Here is a 17,324-nt window from a genome sequence, read left to right as displayed (position 1 = left end):
ACACACTGTATTCTGGATAACACAGTACTGTACTGCCCATGAAAAACACACTGTATTCTGGATATCACAGTATTGTACTGCCCATGAAAACACAAGGTATTCTGGATAACACAGTATTGTACTGCCCATGAAAAACACACTATATTCTGGATAACACAGTACTGTACTGCCCATGAAAACACAAGGTATTCTGGATAACACAGTACTGTACTGCCCATGAAAACACAAGGTATTCTGGATAACACAGTACTGTACTGCCCATGAAAAACACACTGTATTCTGGATAACACAGTACTGTACTGCCCATGAAAAACACACTGTATTCTGGATAACACAGTACTGTACTGCCCATGAAAAACACACTGTATACTAGATAACACAGTACTGTACTGCCCATGAAAACACACTGTATTCTGGATAACACAGTACTGTACTGCCCATGAAAACACAAGGTATTCTGGATAACACAGTACTGTACTGCCCATGAAAACACAAGGTATTCTGGATAACACAGTACTGTACTGCCCATGAAAAACACACTGTATTCTGGATAATACAGTACTTTACTGCCCATGAAAAACACACTATATACTAGATAACACAGTACTGTACTGCCCATGAAAAACACACTGTATTCTGGATAACACAGTACTGTACTGCCCATGAAAACACACTGTATTCTGGATAACACAGTACTGTACTGCCCATGAAAAACACACTGTATACTAGATAACACAGTACTGTACTGCCCATGGAAAACACACTGTATTCTGGATAACACAGTACTGTACTGCCCATAAAAACACACTGTATTCTGGATAACACAGTACTGTACTGCCCATGAAAACACAAGGTATTCTGGATAACACAGTACTGTACTGCCCATAAAAAACACACTGTATTCTGGATAACACAGTACTGTACTGCCCATGAAAACACACTGTATACTAGATAACACAGTATTGTACTGCCCATGGAAAACACACTGTATTCTGGATAACACAGTACTGTACTGCCCATGACAACACAAGGTATTCTGGATAACACAGTACTGTACTGCCCATGACAACACAAGGTATTCTGGATAACACAGTACTGTACTGCTCATGAAAAACACACTGTATACTAGATAACACAGTACAGTACTGCCCATGAAAAACACACTGTATTATGGATAACAGTACTGTACTGCCTATGAAAAACACACTGTATACTAGATAACACAGTACAGTACTGGCCATGAAAAACATACTGTGTACTAGATAACACAGTACAGTACTGCCCATGAAAAACACACTGTATTCTGGATAACACAGTACTGTACTGCCCATGAAAAACACACTGTATTCTGGATATCACAGTACTGTACTCTCCATGAAAAACACACTGTTTTCTGGATAACACAGTACTGTACTGCCCATGAAAAACACACTGTATTCTGGATAACACAGTACTGTACTCTCCATGAAAAACACACTGTATACTGGATATCACAGTATTGTACTGCCCATGAAAACACAAGGTATTCTGGATAACACAGTATTGTACTGCCCATGAAAAACACACTATATTCTGGATAACACAGTACTGTACTGCCCATGAAAACACACTGTATTCTGGATAACACAGTACTGTACTGCCCATGAAAAACACACTGTATTCTGGATAACAGTACTGTACTGCCTATGAAAAACACACTGTATACTAGATAACACAGTACAGTACTGCCCATGAAAAACATACTGTGTACTAGATAACACAGTACAGTACTGCCCATGAAAAACACACTGTATTCTAGATAACACAGTACTGTACTGCCCATAAAAAACACACTGTATTCTGGATAACACAGTACTGTACTGCCCATGATAAACACACTGTATTCTGGATATCACAGTATTGTACTGCCCATGAAAACACAAGGTATTCTGGATAACACAGTACTGTACTGCCCATGAAAACACACTGTATTCTGGATAACACAGTACTGTACTTCCCATGAAATACACACTGTATTCTGGATAACACAGTACTGTACTGCCCATGAAAACACAAGGTATTCTGGATAACACAGTACTGTACTGCCCATGAAAAACACACTGTATTCTGGATAATACAGTACTGTACTGCCCATGAAAAACACACTGTATTCTGGATAATACAGTACTGTACTGCCCATGAAAAACACACTGTATACTAGATAACACAGTACTGTACTGCCCATGGAAAACACACTGTATTCTGGATAACAGTACTGTACTGCCCATGAAAAACACAAGGTATTCTGGATAACACAGTACTGTACTGCCCATGAAAAACACACTGTATTCTGGATAACACAGTACTGTACTGCCCATAAAAACACACTGTATTCTGGATAACACAGTACTGTACTGCCCATGAAAACACAAGGTATTATGGATAACACAGTACTGTACTGCCCATGGAAAACACACTGTATTCTGGATAACACAGTACTGTACTGCCCATAAAAAACACACTGTATTCTGGATAACACAGTACTGTAATGCCCATGAAAACACAAGGTATTCTGGATAACACAGTACTGTACTGCCCATAACAAACACTGTATTCTGGATAACACAGTACTGTACTGCCCATGAAAACACACTGTATACTAGATAACACAGTACTGTACTGCCCATGAAAAACACACTGTATTCTGGATAACACAGTACTGTACTGCCCATGAAAACACAAGGTATTATGGATAACACAGTACTGTACTGCCCATGAAAACACAAGGTATTCTGGATAACACAGTACTGTACTGCCCATGAAAACACAAGGTATTCTGGATAACACAGTACTGTACTGCCCATGAAAACACAAGGTATTCTGGATAACACAATACTGTACTGCCCATGAAAACACAAGGTATTCTGGATAACACAGTACTGTACTGCCCATGAAAACACAAGGTATTCTGGATAACACAGTACTGTACTGCCCATAAAAAACACACTGTATTCTGGATAACACAGTACTGTACTGCCCATGAAAACACAAGGTATTATGGATAACACAGTACTGTATTGCCCATGAAAAACACACTGTATTCTGGATAACACAGTACTGTACTGCCCATGAAAAACACACTGTATACTAGATAACACAGTACTGTACTGCCCATGAAAACACACTGTATTCTGGATAACACAGTACTGTACTGCCCATGAAAAACACACTGTATTCTGGATAACACAGTACTGTACTGCCCATGAAAAACACACTGTATACTAGATAACACAGTACTGTACTGCCCATGGAAAACACACTGTATTCTGGATAACACAGTACTGTACTGCCCATGAAAACACAAGGTATTATGGATAACACAGTACTGTACTGCCCATGGAAAACACACTGTATTCTGGATAACACAGTACTGTACTGCCCATGAAAAACACACTTTATACTAGATAACACAGTACTGTACTGCCCATAAAAAACACACTTTATACTAGATAACACAGTACTGTACTGCCCATAAAAAACACACTTTATACTAGATAACACAGTACTGTACTGCCCATGTTTTTCTCATAACTCAGTATGTTTGTGGAGACAGACTGTGATTGCCGTTTGTTGTCGCTGCTTAGTCAACAGGTGCAGTTAAAAAATCTTGTACAAAAATACACACCTGGTGCATTATATTTTCGCAAAAGTGGATCACAGTAATAAAATAATAAAATAATAAAATGTGATGTGAAAACATGATTTCTCTGTCGGTTGCGTTTCGAGATGGAATACGTTTTAATGTTGTGTCGTAGAGTGAGTGTTGCCTTCTAATCCCAGTACAGACAATACACAATACAAAGAAATACAATATCTCACACATTTACTGGAAATGGCACTACAGTAAAACATGCACACAATAACAGAATTTGACAAATGACTCAATATCAGGCTTAGTATAAACAAAAATGTATTTAATACAAAAAAAAGTATATTTACACCGATTAAAAAGAAAAACGAAGAAGGATATACTATTCTATAAAGTTCATGGAATTTTTCTAAGAGAAGAAAACTCTACAAGAAAGCTTTTCTCAAGCATCCTCATCACATCTAGCCTCCCTCAGGCGGGGTGATATGGAAATAAGGCAAAAATATTCTCTCATATGAAAAGGGAAAAACAACATTAAAAACATCATTCATACACGCCTACAAAACACTGTCCCTCAAACACTGAACATTGAGAAATATATCTGTATATAATCCGTCATAAATGAACTGTAACAGCACTAATGTCCTATATCTCGGTGTGTCACCATCTTCCCTCCTCCGTAGTCCAGCGCCGGTCGCCTCTCAAGGGTTTAAAACCTCCAGGAGATCATTGTCTTCAGTCTCAGGGAGTAGAACACAGCTCCAGAGGTCTACTATTGCCAGGTGACCATTTCCATGCAGGGACATTATGTAACCAGGATATGCATGGTGATGTAATACCAAGGGGGAGGAGTCAGAGGGTTCTTCCTCCAGCGTGTTTATTGACCCAATGAAGATGGATAGAGGAGGACATCACGGGAGGAAAGAGAGAACATGAAGACAGGAGGAAACAAAGGGAAGGTTCCAGAAGAGAACAGAAAAGACAACACAGCGCAGTAAGGACCCAAAGAGTGAGGGACATGAAAATAATGAGAGAGGGGAAAGAGTGAGGGACATGAAAATAATGAGAGAGGGGAAAGAGTGAGGGACATGAAAATAATGAGAGAGAGAGAGGGGAAAGAGTGAGGGACATGAAAATAATGAGAGAGAGAGGGGAAAGAGTGAGGGACATGAAAATAATGAGAGAGAGAGAGGGGAAAGAGTGAGGGACATGAAAATAATGAGAGAGGGAGGAAAGAGTGAGAGATGAAAATAATGAGAAAGAGTGAGGGACATGAAATGAATGAGAGAGAGAGAGGGAAGAGTGAGAGACATGAAAATAATGAGGGGATAGATATAAATATGGGGGGAGAGAGAGAGAGAGAGAGAGAGAGAGAGGAAAGAGTGAGAGATGAAAATAATGAGGGGATAGATATAAATATGGGGGAGAGAGAGAGAGAGAGAGAGGAAAGAGTGAGTCAAGTAATTACATTTTCATTCAATTCCCCCAAATTCAACTTCCAAACAACTTCAAATGTAGCCTTGCTGAACAGACTGGAGGGCTATCTTAGTAAGTGACTGAGAAGCCTCACCTATATAGATATATATAACACAGACTGGAGGGCTATCTTAGTAAGTGACTGAGAAGCCTCACCTATATAGATATATATAACACAGAATGGGGACCAGCCAGTCTAAGCAGACAGCAGAAACCCTGTCACTGTAGAGGGAAGACAAGAAACACAAAGAGTTGTTACAGTCTGAAGGGACAGGTGTCTGTTCATTATCATTAGTAACCAACATTAGATAAGGAGTAGCCTAGGCTACTAAGCCAGTGAAGAGTAAAATCATTAATTACTAGGCTACTACGCCAGTGAAGAGTAAAATAATGAATTACTAGGTTACTAAGCGAGTGAAGAGTAAAATAATTAATTACTAGGCTACTACGTGAGTGAAGAGCAAAATAATTAATTACAAGGCTACTATATATAAGTAATGTGTTGTATTGGACTTGCCCCAAACATAACACTATGTATTCAGGACAAAAAGTGAATTGCTTTGCCACATTTTTTTGCAGTATAACTTTAGTGCCTCGTTACAAACAGGATTCATGTTTTGTAATATTTATATTCTGTAAAGGCTTCCTTCTTTCCACTCTGTCATTTAGGTTAGTATTGTGGAGTAACTACAATGTTGTTGATCCATCCTCAGTTTTCTCCTATCACAGCCAGTAAACTCTGTAACTGTTTTAAAGTCACCATTGGCCTCATGGTGAAATCCCTGAGTGGTTTCCTTCCTCTCCAGCAACTGAGTTAGGAAGGAAGCCTGTATCTTTGTAGTGACTGGGGTGTATTGATACACCATCCAAAGTGTAATTAATAACTTTATGCTCAAAGGGATATTCAATGTCTGCTGTTTTTTTATGTGTACCCATCTACCAATAGGGGCCCTTCTTTGAGGCATTGGAAAACCTCCCTGGTCTTTGTGGTTGAATCTCTGTTTGAAATTCACTGCTTCGACTGATAAAGCAAAGCAGTGGGACACAAACAAACAACAACACACGTTACACAACGAAATAAACAAGCGTACAGTCAATAACAATAACAGAATATGTTACACAAGGAATTATGGGTGTTGTAATAAATTGCGCTTTTCTCACCATCCTTGGTGTCCTCTGGTAGCAAAGCGTCCTGTCGGTTGCCCAGTACAAAGGCCAGAGTGGCAAGAATGGCAGCATCCAGGACCCCCAACAAGGCCAGGACAAAGGCCCAGTGGACAGAGCAGTTTCCGGAGGAGAAACTGGTCACCCCATCACCACACAGGTCCCGCATGTCCGCACAATCCCACGAGTCAGGGAACAGCACGCAGGCGAGAGCCAGGCAGAACCCTTAGAGGACGAAAACACAATGTAGTCAGGATCCAGGCTATAGCCAGGCAGAACCCCTAGAGGACAAAAACACAGTGTAGTCAGGATCCAGGCTATAGCCAGGTAGAACCCCTAGAGGACGAAAACTCATGTGTAGTCAGCATCCAGGCTATAGCCAGGCAGAACCCCTAGAGGACAGAAGCACAGTGTAGTCAGGATCCAGGCTATAGCCAGGTAAAACCCTTAGAGGACAGAAGCACAGTGTAGTCAGGATCCAGGCTATAGCCAGGCAGAACCCCTAGAGGACAGAAGCACAGTGTAGTCAGGATCCAGGCTATAGCCAGGCAGAAGCCCTAGAGGACAGAAGCACAGTGTAGTCAGGATCCAGGCTATAGCCAGGCAGAAGCCCTAGAGGACAGAAGCACAGTGTAGTCAGGATCCAGGCTATAGCCAGGCAGAAGCCCTAGAGGACAGAAGCACAGTGTAGTCAGGATCCAGGCTATAGCCAGGCAGAACCCTTAGAGGACAGAAGCACATTGTAGTCAGGATCCAGGTTATAGCCAGGCAGAACCCCTAGAGGACAGAAGCACAGTGTAGTCAGGATCCAGGCTATAGCCAGGCAGAACCCCTAGAGGACAGAAGCACAGTGTAGTCAGGATCCAGGCTATAGCCAGGCAGAACCCCTAGAGGACAGAAGCACAGTGTAGTCAGGATCCAGGCTATAGCCAGATAGAAACATGCACAGAAATATAACTTTATTATCCATTTCTAGAAAGGAAATATGTATTTAAAATTACCATGTAATAATTACACACCAGAATACAACACTGGGTGGTCAAAATCAGGATTTGTTCAGCTATTTAAAGGGCCAATCTCAAAGTCAATCTCAAGGTCAATCTCAAAATCAATCTCAAGGTCAATCTCAAGGCCAATCTCAAGGTCAATCTCAAGGCCAATCTCAAGGTCAATCTCAAGGTCAATCTCAAGGTCAATCTCAAAGCCAATCTCAAGGTCAATCTCAAGGCCAATCTCAAGGTCAATCTCAAGGCCAATCTCAAGGCCAATCTCAAGGCCAATCTCAAAGCCAATCTCAAGGCCAATCTCAAGGCCAATCTCAAGGCCAATCTCAAGGCCAATCTCAAAGCCAATCTCAAGGCCAATCTCAAAGCCAATCTCAAAGCCAATCTCAAAGCCAATCTCAAGGCCAATCTCAAAGTCAATCTCAAGGTCAATCTCAAAGCCAATCTCAAGGTCAATCTCAAGGTCAAACTCTTTATAGAGATATGATGTGTACCTGCAGTAACCTGCAGCCAAGCGCAGATCTTGTAGACGGTGGCGGCGTTGCAGAATCTGAAGAGGGAGAGGCAGCCGACGCTGCTCCAGACCATGGTCAGGGACATGCAAACCAGCACAGCAGGGGACTGGAAGGCTGGGAGAGGGGTCAGAGTGCTCAGTGAGCCACGACACTCTGGAACCGGCCAATCAGACTCCACACACACCTACAAACACAGTGGCATTACATCAGGGTTGGGTGGGAAGGGGGGGGGTGGTCAGAGTGCTCAGTGAGCCACGACATTCTGGAACCGGCCAATCAGACTCCACTCACACAGTGGCAAACATCAGGGTTGGGTGGGAGGGGGAGGGAGGGGGAGGGGGAGAGGGGTGGGGGGGGATTGGGGGGAGGGGCCGTTTTCAGTAAAAATACGTGCTACTGAAACACTTTACTTACAGTATGCTTTATTACCTGTTAAACGCAGACGTAAGAGTCTTAAAGGGATAGCGCGACATTTTGGCAATGAAGCCCTTTTTTCTACCGACCCTGAGTCAGATGAACCCATGGATACCATGCCAGCAGTTTGAAGGAAGTTGAAAGGAAGTAACTAGCGTTAGCGTAATGACTGGGAGTCTACAGGAACTTTCCCTTTAATGTCTTATTATAAAGGGTCTTAATACTGAACTTTCCCTTTAATGTCTTATTATAAAGGGTCTTAATACTGTATGTCTCTATGTAAGACACTTTCAACTGATGTTGTTTAGTCAGGACCATAGTCAATTTAAACTCACTTCCTCAGTTGAGGACTTATAACCTTTTTAAAAATAAGACACGCCTACCTCGAACAGTCACCAGGGTGCCTGTCTTTGGTGCAGGGCCCCTTTCCCTGGTAGTATGTGTATTTCACACACACACACACACACACACACACACACACACACACACACACACACACACACACACACACACACACACACACACACACACACACACACACACACACACACACACACACACACACACACACACACACACACACACACACACACCCTACCTCGAACAGTCCCAGGGTACCAGTCTTTGGCACGGGGCCCCCTCCCTGGTAGTGAACCTCTCTGGTGCCCACCCAGGAGGGCTGTATTAGGATGACAACCTCGATGATGGCGAAGCAGAGGGTACACACAGCCCAGAGGACGCCCACCGCCCGGGCGCTACGGATAAACTCTGTCTGGTAGAGACGAGCTACCTCAGCGGTGTGGGGGGTCATCGCCATAAGTACTGAGGGGGAGAACGGGAAAAGGGGGGAGTGGTCAGGGAGGAGAAACAATATCAACAACAGTAATAACAACAACAACAATAGCAACAACAGTAATAACAACAACAACAATACCAACAACAACAATAGCAACAACAACAATAGCAACAACAACAATAGCAACAACAACAATAGCAACAACAACAATAGCAACAACAACAATAGCAATAACAACAATATCAACAACAGTGATAACAACAATAGCAACAACAACAATACCAACAACAACAATAGCAACAACAACAGTAATAACAACAACAACAATATCAACAACAGTAATAACAATAATAGCAACAACAACAATATCAATGACAGTAATAACAACAACAGCAATAGCAACAACAGTAATAACAACAACAACAATATCAACAACAACAATATCAACAACAGTAATAACAACAACAACAATAGCAACAACAACAATATCAACAACAGTAATAACAACAACAACAATATCAACAACAACAATATCAACAACAGTAATAACAACAACAACAATATCAACAACAGTAATAACAACAACAACAATAGCAACAACAACAATAGCAACAACAACAATATCAACAACAGTAATAACAACAACAGTAATAGCAACAACAGTAATAACAACAACAACAACAACAATAGCAACAACAACCATATCAACAACAGTAATAACAACAACAATAGCAACAACGGTAATAACAACAACAACAACAACAACAACAATATCAACAAAAATATCAACAACAGTGATAACAACAATAGCAACAACAACAATAGCAACAACAACAATATCAACAACAGTAATAACAACAACAACAATATCAACAACAGTGATAACAACAATAGCAACAACAACAATACCAACAACAACAATATCAACCACAATATCAACAACAGTGATAACAACAACAACAATAGCAACAACAGTAATAGCAACAACAACAATATCAACAACAGTAATAACAACAACAACAATAGCAACAACAACAATACAGCCTGAATTCAAAATGGATTAAATATATTTATATATATATATATTTTATCCATTTACACACAACACCTCATAATGACAATGTGAAAACATGTCTTTGTAGAACTTTGTAGAAGCACCTTTGGCAGCGATTACAGCTGTGAGTCTATCTGGGTGAGTCTCTAAGAGTGATTACAGCTGTGAGTCTTTCTGTGTAAGTCTCTAAGAGTGATTACAGCTGTGAGTCTTTCTGGATAAGTCTCTAAGAGTGATTACAGCTGTGAGTCTTTCTGTGTAAGTCTCTAAGAGTGATTACAGCTGTGAGTCTTTCTGGGTAAGTCTCTAAGAGTGATTACAGCTGTGAGTCTTTCTGTGTAAGTCTCTAAGAGTGATTACAGCTGTGAGTCTTTCTGGATAAGTCTCTAAGAGTGATTACAGCTGTGAGTCTTTCTGGATAAGTCTCTAAGAGTGATTACAGCTGTGAGTCTTTCTGGATAAGTCTCTAAGAGTGATTACAGCTGTGAGTCTTTCTGTGTAAGTCTCTAAGAGTGATTACAGCTGTGAGTCTTTCTGTGTAAGTCTCTAAGAGTGATTACAGCTGTGAGTCTTTCTGTGTAAGTCTCTAAGAGTGATTACAGCTGTGAGTCTTTCTGGATAAGTCTCTAAGAGTGATTACAGCTGTGAGTCTTTCTGGATAAGTCTCTAAGAGTGATTACAGCTGTGAGTCTTTCTGTGTAAGTCTCTAAGAGTGATTACAGCTGTGAGTCTTTCTGTGTAAGTCTCTAAGAGTGATTACAGCTGTGAGTCTTTCTGGGTAAGTCAGCTGTGAGTCTTTCTGGAGTCTCTAAGAGTGATTACAGCTGTGAGTCTTTCTGGGATTACAGCTGTGAGTCTCTGTGAGTCTTTCTGTGTAAGAAGAGTGATTACAGCTGTGAGTCTTTCTGGATAAGTCTCTAAGAGTGATTACAGCTGTGAGTCTTTCTGTGTAAGTCTCTAAGAGTGATTACAGCTGTGAGTCTTTCTGGGTTAGTCTCTAAGAGTGATTACAGCTGTGAGTCTTTCTGTGTAAGTCTCTAAGAGTGATTACAGCTGTGAGTCTTTCTGGATAAGTCTCTAAGAGAGATTACAGCTGTGAGTCTTTCTGGATAAGTCTCTAAGAGTGATTACAGCTGTGAGTCTTTCTGTGTAAGTCTCTAAGAGTGATTACAGCTGTGAGTCTTTCTGGGTAAGTCTCTAAGAGTGATTACAGCTGTGAGTCTTTCTGGGTAAGTCTCTAAGAGAGATTACAGCTGTGAGTCTTTCTGGATAAGTCTCTAAGAGTGATTACAGCTGTGAGTCTTTCTGGATAAGTCTCTAAGAGAGATTACAGCTGTGAGTCTTTCTGGAGAGTCTTTCTGGATAAGTCTCTAAGAGTGATTACAGCTGTGAGTCTTTCTGTGTAAGTCTCTAAGAGTGATTACAGCTGTGAGTCTTTCTGGATAAGTCTCTAAGAGTGATTACAGCTGTGAGTCTTTCTGGATAAGTCTCTAAGAGTGATTACAGCTGTGAGTCTTTCTGGATAAGTCTCTAAGAGTGATTACAGCTGTGAGTCTTTCTGTGTAAGTCTCTAAGAGTGATTACAGCTGTGAGTCTTTCTGGGTAAGTCTCTAAGAGTGATTACAGCTGTGAGTCTTTCTGGATAAATATCTAAGAGCTTTCCACACCTGGATTGTGCAACATTATCCCATTATTATTTTGAAAATTATTAAATCTCTGTCAAATTGGTTGTTGATCATCAACCATTTTCAGGTCTTGCTATAGTTTTCAAGCCGATTAAAGTCTGAACATTCAATGTCTTCTTGGTAAGCAACTCCAGTGTAGATTTGGCCTTGTGTTTTAGGTTATTGTCCTGCTGAAAGGTGAATTAATCTCCCAGTGTCTGGTGGGAAGCAGACTGAACCAGGTTATTGTCCTGCTGAAAGGTGAATTAATCTCCCAGTGTCTGGTGGGAAGCAGACTGAACCAGGTTATTGTCCTGTTGAAAGGTGAATTAATCTCCCAGTGTCTGGTGGGAAGCAGACTGAACCAGGTTATTGTCCTGTTGAAAGGTGAATTAATCTCCCAGTGTCTGGTGGGAAGCAGACTGAACCAGGTTTTCCTCTCGGATTTTGCCTGTGTTTAGCTCCATTCCATTTCATTATTATCCTGAAAAACTCCCCCCTCCTTAACGATTACAAGAATACCCATAACATGATGCAGCCACCAATGCTTGAAAATAAAGAGAGTGGTACTCAGTAAAGTGTTGTAATTGATTTGCCCCAAACATAACACTTTGTATTCAGGACAAAAAAGTGATTTGCTTTTCCACATTTTTTGCAGAATTACTTTAGTGCAAACAGGATGCATGTTTTGGAATATGTTTATTTTGTACAGGCTTCCTTCTTTTGTCATGTAGGTTAGTATTGTGGATTGTGATCCTTCTGTAGCTCAGTTGGTAGAGCATGGCGCTTGTAACGCCAGGGTAGTGGGTTCGATCCCCGGGACCACCCATACATAGAATGTATGCACACATGACTGTAAGTCGCTTTGGATAAAAGCGTCTGCTAAATAGCATATATTATTATATATTATTATTATTATATTATTAACTATCATGTTGTTGATCCATCCTCAGTTTTCTCCTATCACAGCCATTCAACAAAAACATCTCTGACCCATCCAATCTACCTCATCCCCATACTGTATTTATTTATTTATCTTGCTCCTTTGCACCCCAGTATCTCTACTTGCACATCATCTTCTGCACATCTACCATTCCAGTGTTTAATTGCTATATTGTAATTACTTCACCACCATGGCCTATTTATTGCCTTACCTCTCTATTCCTACCTAATTTGCACATGCTGTATATAGATTTTGTATATAGATTTTTCTACTGTACTATTGATTGTATGTTTGTTTGTTTATTCCATGTGTAACTCTGCTTTGTTTTTTCTTGTCCAGGTCGCAGTTGTAAATGAGAACTTGTTCTCAACTAGCCTACCTTGTTAAATAAAATGTTGAGAAAAAAAACAGCCATTCAACTCCATAACAGTTTTAAAGTCAACATTGGTCTCATGGTGAAATCCCTGAGTGGTTTCCTTCCTCTCTGGCAACTGAGTTAGGAAGGACACCTGTATCTTTATAGTGACTGGTTGTGTTGATATCCCATCCAAAGTGTAATTAATAACTTCACCATGCTCAACGGGGATATTTAATGTCTGTTTTTGTTTTTACCCATCTACCAATAGGTGCCCTTCTTAGCGAGGCATTGGAAAACCTCCTTGGTCTTTGTGGTTGAATTTGTGTTTGAAATTCACTGCTTCGACTGAGGGATCCTACAGATAATTGTATGTGTGGGGTACAGAGATGAGATAGTCATTTAAAAATAATGTTAAACACTATTATTACACACAGAGTGCATGAGACTTATTATGTGACTTGTTAAGCACATTTGTACTCCTGAACTTATTTAGACTTATTTCCTTTAGTATGTTCCTCCTAACCCTACCAGCCTTCCCCTAATTAGAGTAAACCAACGGACACTTAGGCTTCTACTTCCTGTTTGTGCATTCTGAAAGAATTCAGATCCTCCTGACTTTATCCACATTTTGTTATGTTACATCCTTACTCTAAAACGGATTACAAAAACGGATTCTAAATCAATCTACACACAATACCTCATAAATGACAAAGCAATTTTTAAAAATATATTTTTTAATGTTTGTAAAAATGTACTCAAAATAAAAGAACTTTAACATCACATTTACAGTACATACGATATACATTTTTACAGACACTTTATTTTCCAATATTTTGTATTTTGTTTGTTTTTAATTCCATCCTTCAGCTCCCCTCAAATCTATCTCCTAATACCATCCAGTCCCATCCTTCAGCTACCCTCAACCCCTCCCATCTATCTCCTAACACCATCCAATCCCATCCTTCAGCTACCCTCAAGCCCTCCCATCTATCTCCTAACACCATCCAGTCCCATCCTTCAGCTCCACTCAACCCCTCCCATCTATCTCTGAACACCATCCAATCCCATCCTTCAGCTCCCCTCAACCCCTCCCATCTATCTCCTAACACCATCCAGTCCCATCCTTCAGCTACCCTCAACCCCTCCCATCTATCTCCTAACACCATCCAGTCCCATCCTTCAGCTACCCTCAAGCCCTCCCATCTATCTCCTAACACCATCCAATCCCATCCTTCAGCTCCCCTCAACCCCTCCCATCTATCTCCTAACACCATCCAATCCCATCCTTCAGCTCCCCTCAACCCCTCCCATCTATCTCCTAACACCATCCAGTCCCATCCTTCAGCTCCACTCAACCCCTCCCATCTATCTCTGAACACCATCCAATCCCATCCTTCAGCTCCCCTCAACCCCTCCCATCTATCTCCTAACACCATCCAGTCCCATCCTTCAGCTACCCTCAACCCCTCCCATCTATCTCTGAACACCATCCAATCCCATCCTTCAGCTCCCCTCAACCCCTCCCATCTATCTCCTAATACCATCCAGTCCCATCCTTCAGCTCCCCTACAAATCAAAGGGTCTGAATACTTTCTGAATGTTCTGTATGTATCTGATATATATATGACATAATGTACAGAGACAGACAGACAGTACAGACGTACAGACGTACAGACGTACAGACGTAGACAGACAGACAGACAGACAGACAGACAGACAGACAGACAGACAGACAGACAGACAGACAGACAGACAGACAGACAGACAGACAGACAGACAGACAGACAGACAGACAGACAGACGTACAGACGTACAGACGTACAGACAGACGTAGACAGACAGACAGACAGACAGACAGACAGACAGACAGACAGACAGACAGACAGACAGACAGACAGACAGACAGACAGACAGACAGACACAGACGTACAGACGTACAGACGTACAGACGTAGACAGACAGACAGACAGACAGACAGACAGACAGACAGACAGACAGACAGACAGACAGACAGACAGACAGACAGACAGACAGACAGACAGACAGACAGACAGACAGACAGACAGACGTAGACAGACAGACAGACAGACAGACAGACAGACAGACAGACAGACAGACAGACAGACAGACAGACAGACAGACAGACAGACAGACAGACAGACAGACAGACAGACAGACAGACAGACAGACAGACAGACAGACAGACAGACAGACAGACAGACAGACAGACAGACAGACAGACAGACAGACAGACAGACAGACAGACAGACAGACAGACAGACAGACAGACAGATGGACCACAGCGGTGTATGAAGGGTATCTACACAAAGATACACTGAGGATAATGAACGCATAATCTCATGCTCAAAAAATGACCTCTATCTAACGGAAAGAAAATATTAAAAGCATCTATCAATGGTTTGAAAAAAGCTATGCAACGCAAACAATGTCACAGACAGACAGACAGACAGACAGACAGACAGACAGACAGACAGACAGACAGACAGACAGACAGACAGACAGACAGACAGACAGACAGACAGACAGACAGACAGACAGACAGACAGACAGACAGACAGACAGACAGACAGACAGAGAGACATATGCAAACATATATAAGAATCTATAGATGGGTCACCTTTCCGCTGCTAGCAACAGACTGCTGTGGTTCCGTCCCCTTAATGTAGATCGACCAACCAGAAATCAGACCAGATTTAGATTACGAATGCCGAGAGGATCTGGTCCCGAACGAACGAGGGAGTGATGGAGAAATAGACCATTTGAAAAGCGAGACTCTCTGTTTCTCTCCGTGGAATGATGGCGGCTGGATGAACAACATCATGCACAGGCCCAAACCATCAGCATCAGGGAGAGATTATCTCCGTCACAAACGGAAAGAGGAGAGCAGGGAGGGGGGTTAGACACAGACTGGAAAGGAGGGAGAGCTAGAGAGGCTGAGAGGGGGGGTTTAGATACAGACTGGAAAGGAGGGAGAGCTAGAGAGGCTGAGAGAGGCAGAACAGGATGGAAGGTTGGGAAGGGAGGGGGGTGGGTAAAAGTGAGTGGGAGGGAGAGGCATTGAGAGTGTGTCATAGTGGTTCTGTTGGGGGATGGGTTTCCTCTACTACAGAATGCTGCAGCAATGAGCACTGAAGCGGAATGACCACAGAGAGACAGAGGAGAGAGACAGAGGAGAGGCAGAGAGACAGACAGAGGAGGGAGACAGAGGAGAGACAGAGAGACAGATAGACAGACAGAGGAGAGAGACAGAGGAGAGGCAGAGAGACAGACAGAGGAGGGAGACAGAGGAGAGGCAGAGAGACAGACAGAGGAGAGACAGATAGACAGACAGAGGAGGGAGACAGAGGAGAGGCAGAGAGACAGATAGACAGACAGAGGAGGGAGACAGAGGAGAGGCAGAGAGACAGATAGACAGACAGAGGAGGGAGACAGAGGAGATGCAGAGAGACAGATAGACAGACAGAGGAGGGAGACAGAGGAGAGGCAGAGAGACAGATAGACAGACAGAGGAGACAGTCAGAGGAGAGGCAGAGAGACAGAGGAGGCAGACAGAGGAGAGAGACAGAGGAGAGAGACAGAGGAGAGAGGCAGAGGAGAGAGACAGAGGAGAGAGGCAGAGGGAGCTAGAAGTAGAAAAGGTGAGAGTATAAAACACTCCTTAATTTCTTCATTATTCTGTCCATCTTTTGGCTGAAGAGCGAGAGTGGTTAACTGTCCTGTGATGGATCATCGATCACACTGTGATGACACACATGCACTACTGTGACCTTGGATGAGCCGGCCCTGAGGACAGAATTCTGATTAGGATTCAGGTCTGTCCCTGGTTACCACACAGGGAGAAGGAGCACAGACTGTGCTGTCTCCTCTTTATCTTGATATATGTTGTCAAAAATTACAACTTTGTCAACCTTGAACCAGCACTGTGAGTGGGTGTGTGATGTGGGGGGGAGAAGGAAGCAGGGATGAGATGGGAGGGAGGAGGAAGCAGAGATGAGATGGAGGGAGAAGAGATGAGATGGAGGGAGAAGGACGCAGAGATGAGATGGAGGGAGGGAGGGAGGGAGGAGAGATGAGATGGAGGGAGGAGAGATGAGATGGAGAGATGAGATGGAGGGAGGGAGGGAGGGAGGAGAGATGAGATGGAGGGAGGAGAGAATAGATGGAGGGAGGAGAGATGACATGGAGGGAGGAGGAAGCAGAGATGAGATGGAGGGAGAAGAGATGAGATGGAGGGAGAAGGACGCAGAGATGAGATGGAGGGAGGGAGGGAGGAGCGATGAGATGGAG

The 17,324-nt window shown here is 42.4% G+C and overlaps 1 protein-coding gene across 4 annotated transcripts; it reads right to left on the bottom strand.

Moving 5' to 3' along the window:
* Positions 1 to 3,926: 3,926 nt before the first annotated feature.
* lhfpl4b (LHFPL tetraspan subfamily member 4b) lies at positions 3,927 to 16,034 on the bottom strand. 4 transcript variants are annotated; one of them, XM_046344776.1, is made up of 6 exons: positions 15,655 to 16,034; positions 8,800 to 9,023; positions 7,767 to 7,971; positions 6,266 to 6,493; positions 5,261 to 5,326; positions 3,927 to 4,497 (listed from the first exon to the last, which is right to left on the bottom strand). In XM_046344776.1, the coding sequence occupies exons 2-5, from the start codon at positions 9,016 to 9,018 to the stop codon at positions 5,301 to 5,303; spliced, it is 678 nt and encodes a 225-aa protein (XP_046200732.1). In that variant the 5' UTR covers positions 9,019 to 9,023; positions 15,655 to 16,034; the 3' UTR covers positions 3,927 to 4,497; positions 5,261 to 5,300. The 4 variants fall into 4 exon arrangements, with proteins under 4 accessions (XP_046200732.1, XP_046200733.1, XP_046200734.1 ...); XM_046344777.1 differs by having other exon boundaries at positions 3,927 to 4,494; XM_046344778.1 differs by having other exon boundaries at positions 3,927 to 4,400.
* Between the last annotated feature and the right edge of the window lie 1,290 nt (positions 16,035 to 17,324).

Source organism: Oncorhynchus gorbuscha, linkage group LG03, assembly GCF_021184085.1.
Source record: "Oncorhynchus gorbuscha isolate QuinsamMale2020 ecotype Even-year linkage group LG03, OgorEven_v1.0, whole genome shotgun sequence".
NCBI classification, from domain to species: domain Eukaryota; kingdom Metazoa; phylum Chordata; class Actinopteri; order Salmoniformes; family Salmonidae; genus Oncorhynchus; species Oncorhynchus gorbuscha.
This window is presented reverse-complemented; position numbering and strand designations above follow the sequence as displayed.

What these genes read in the sequence shown, in the direction of transcription:
- lhfpl4b (XM_046344776.1), bottom strand. Translation starts at nt 9,018, where the DNA reads ATGGCGATGACCCCCCACACCGCTGAGGTAGCTCGTCTCTACCAGACA. An exon ending in GTACCCTGGGACTGTTCGAG is followed by an intron (nt 7,972 to 8,799) that starts GTAGGGTGTGTG and finishes CTGTGTTTGTAG; the next exon opens with GTGTGTGTGGAGTCTGATTG. An exon ending in TTGGCTGCAGGTTACTGCAG is followed by an intron (nt 6,494 to 7,766) that starts GTACACATCATA and finishes TCGTCCTCTAAG; the next exon opens with GGTTCTGCCTGGCTCTCGCC.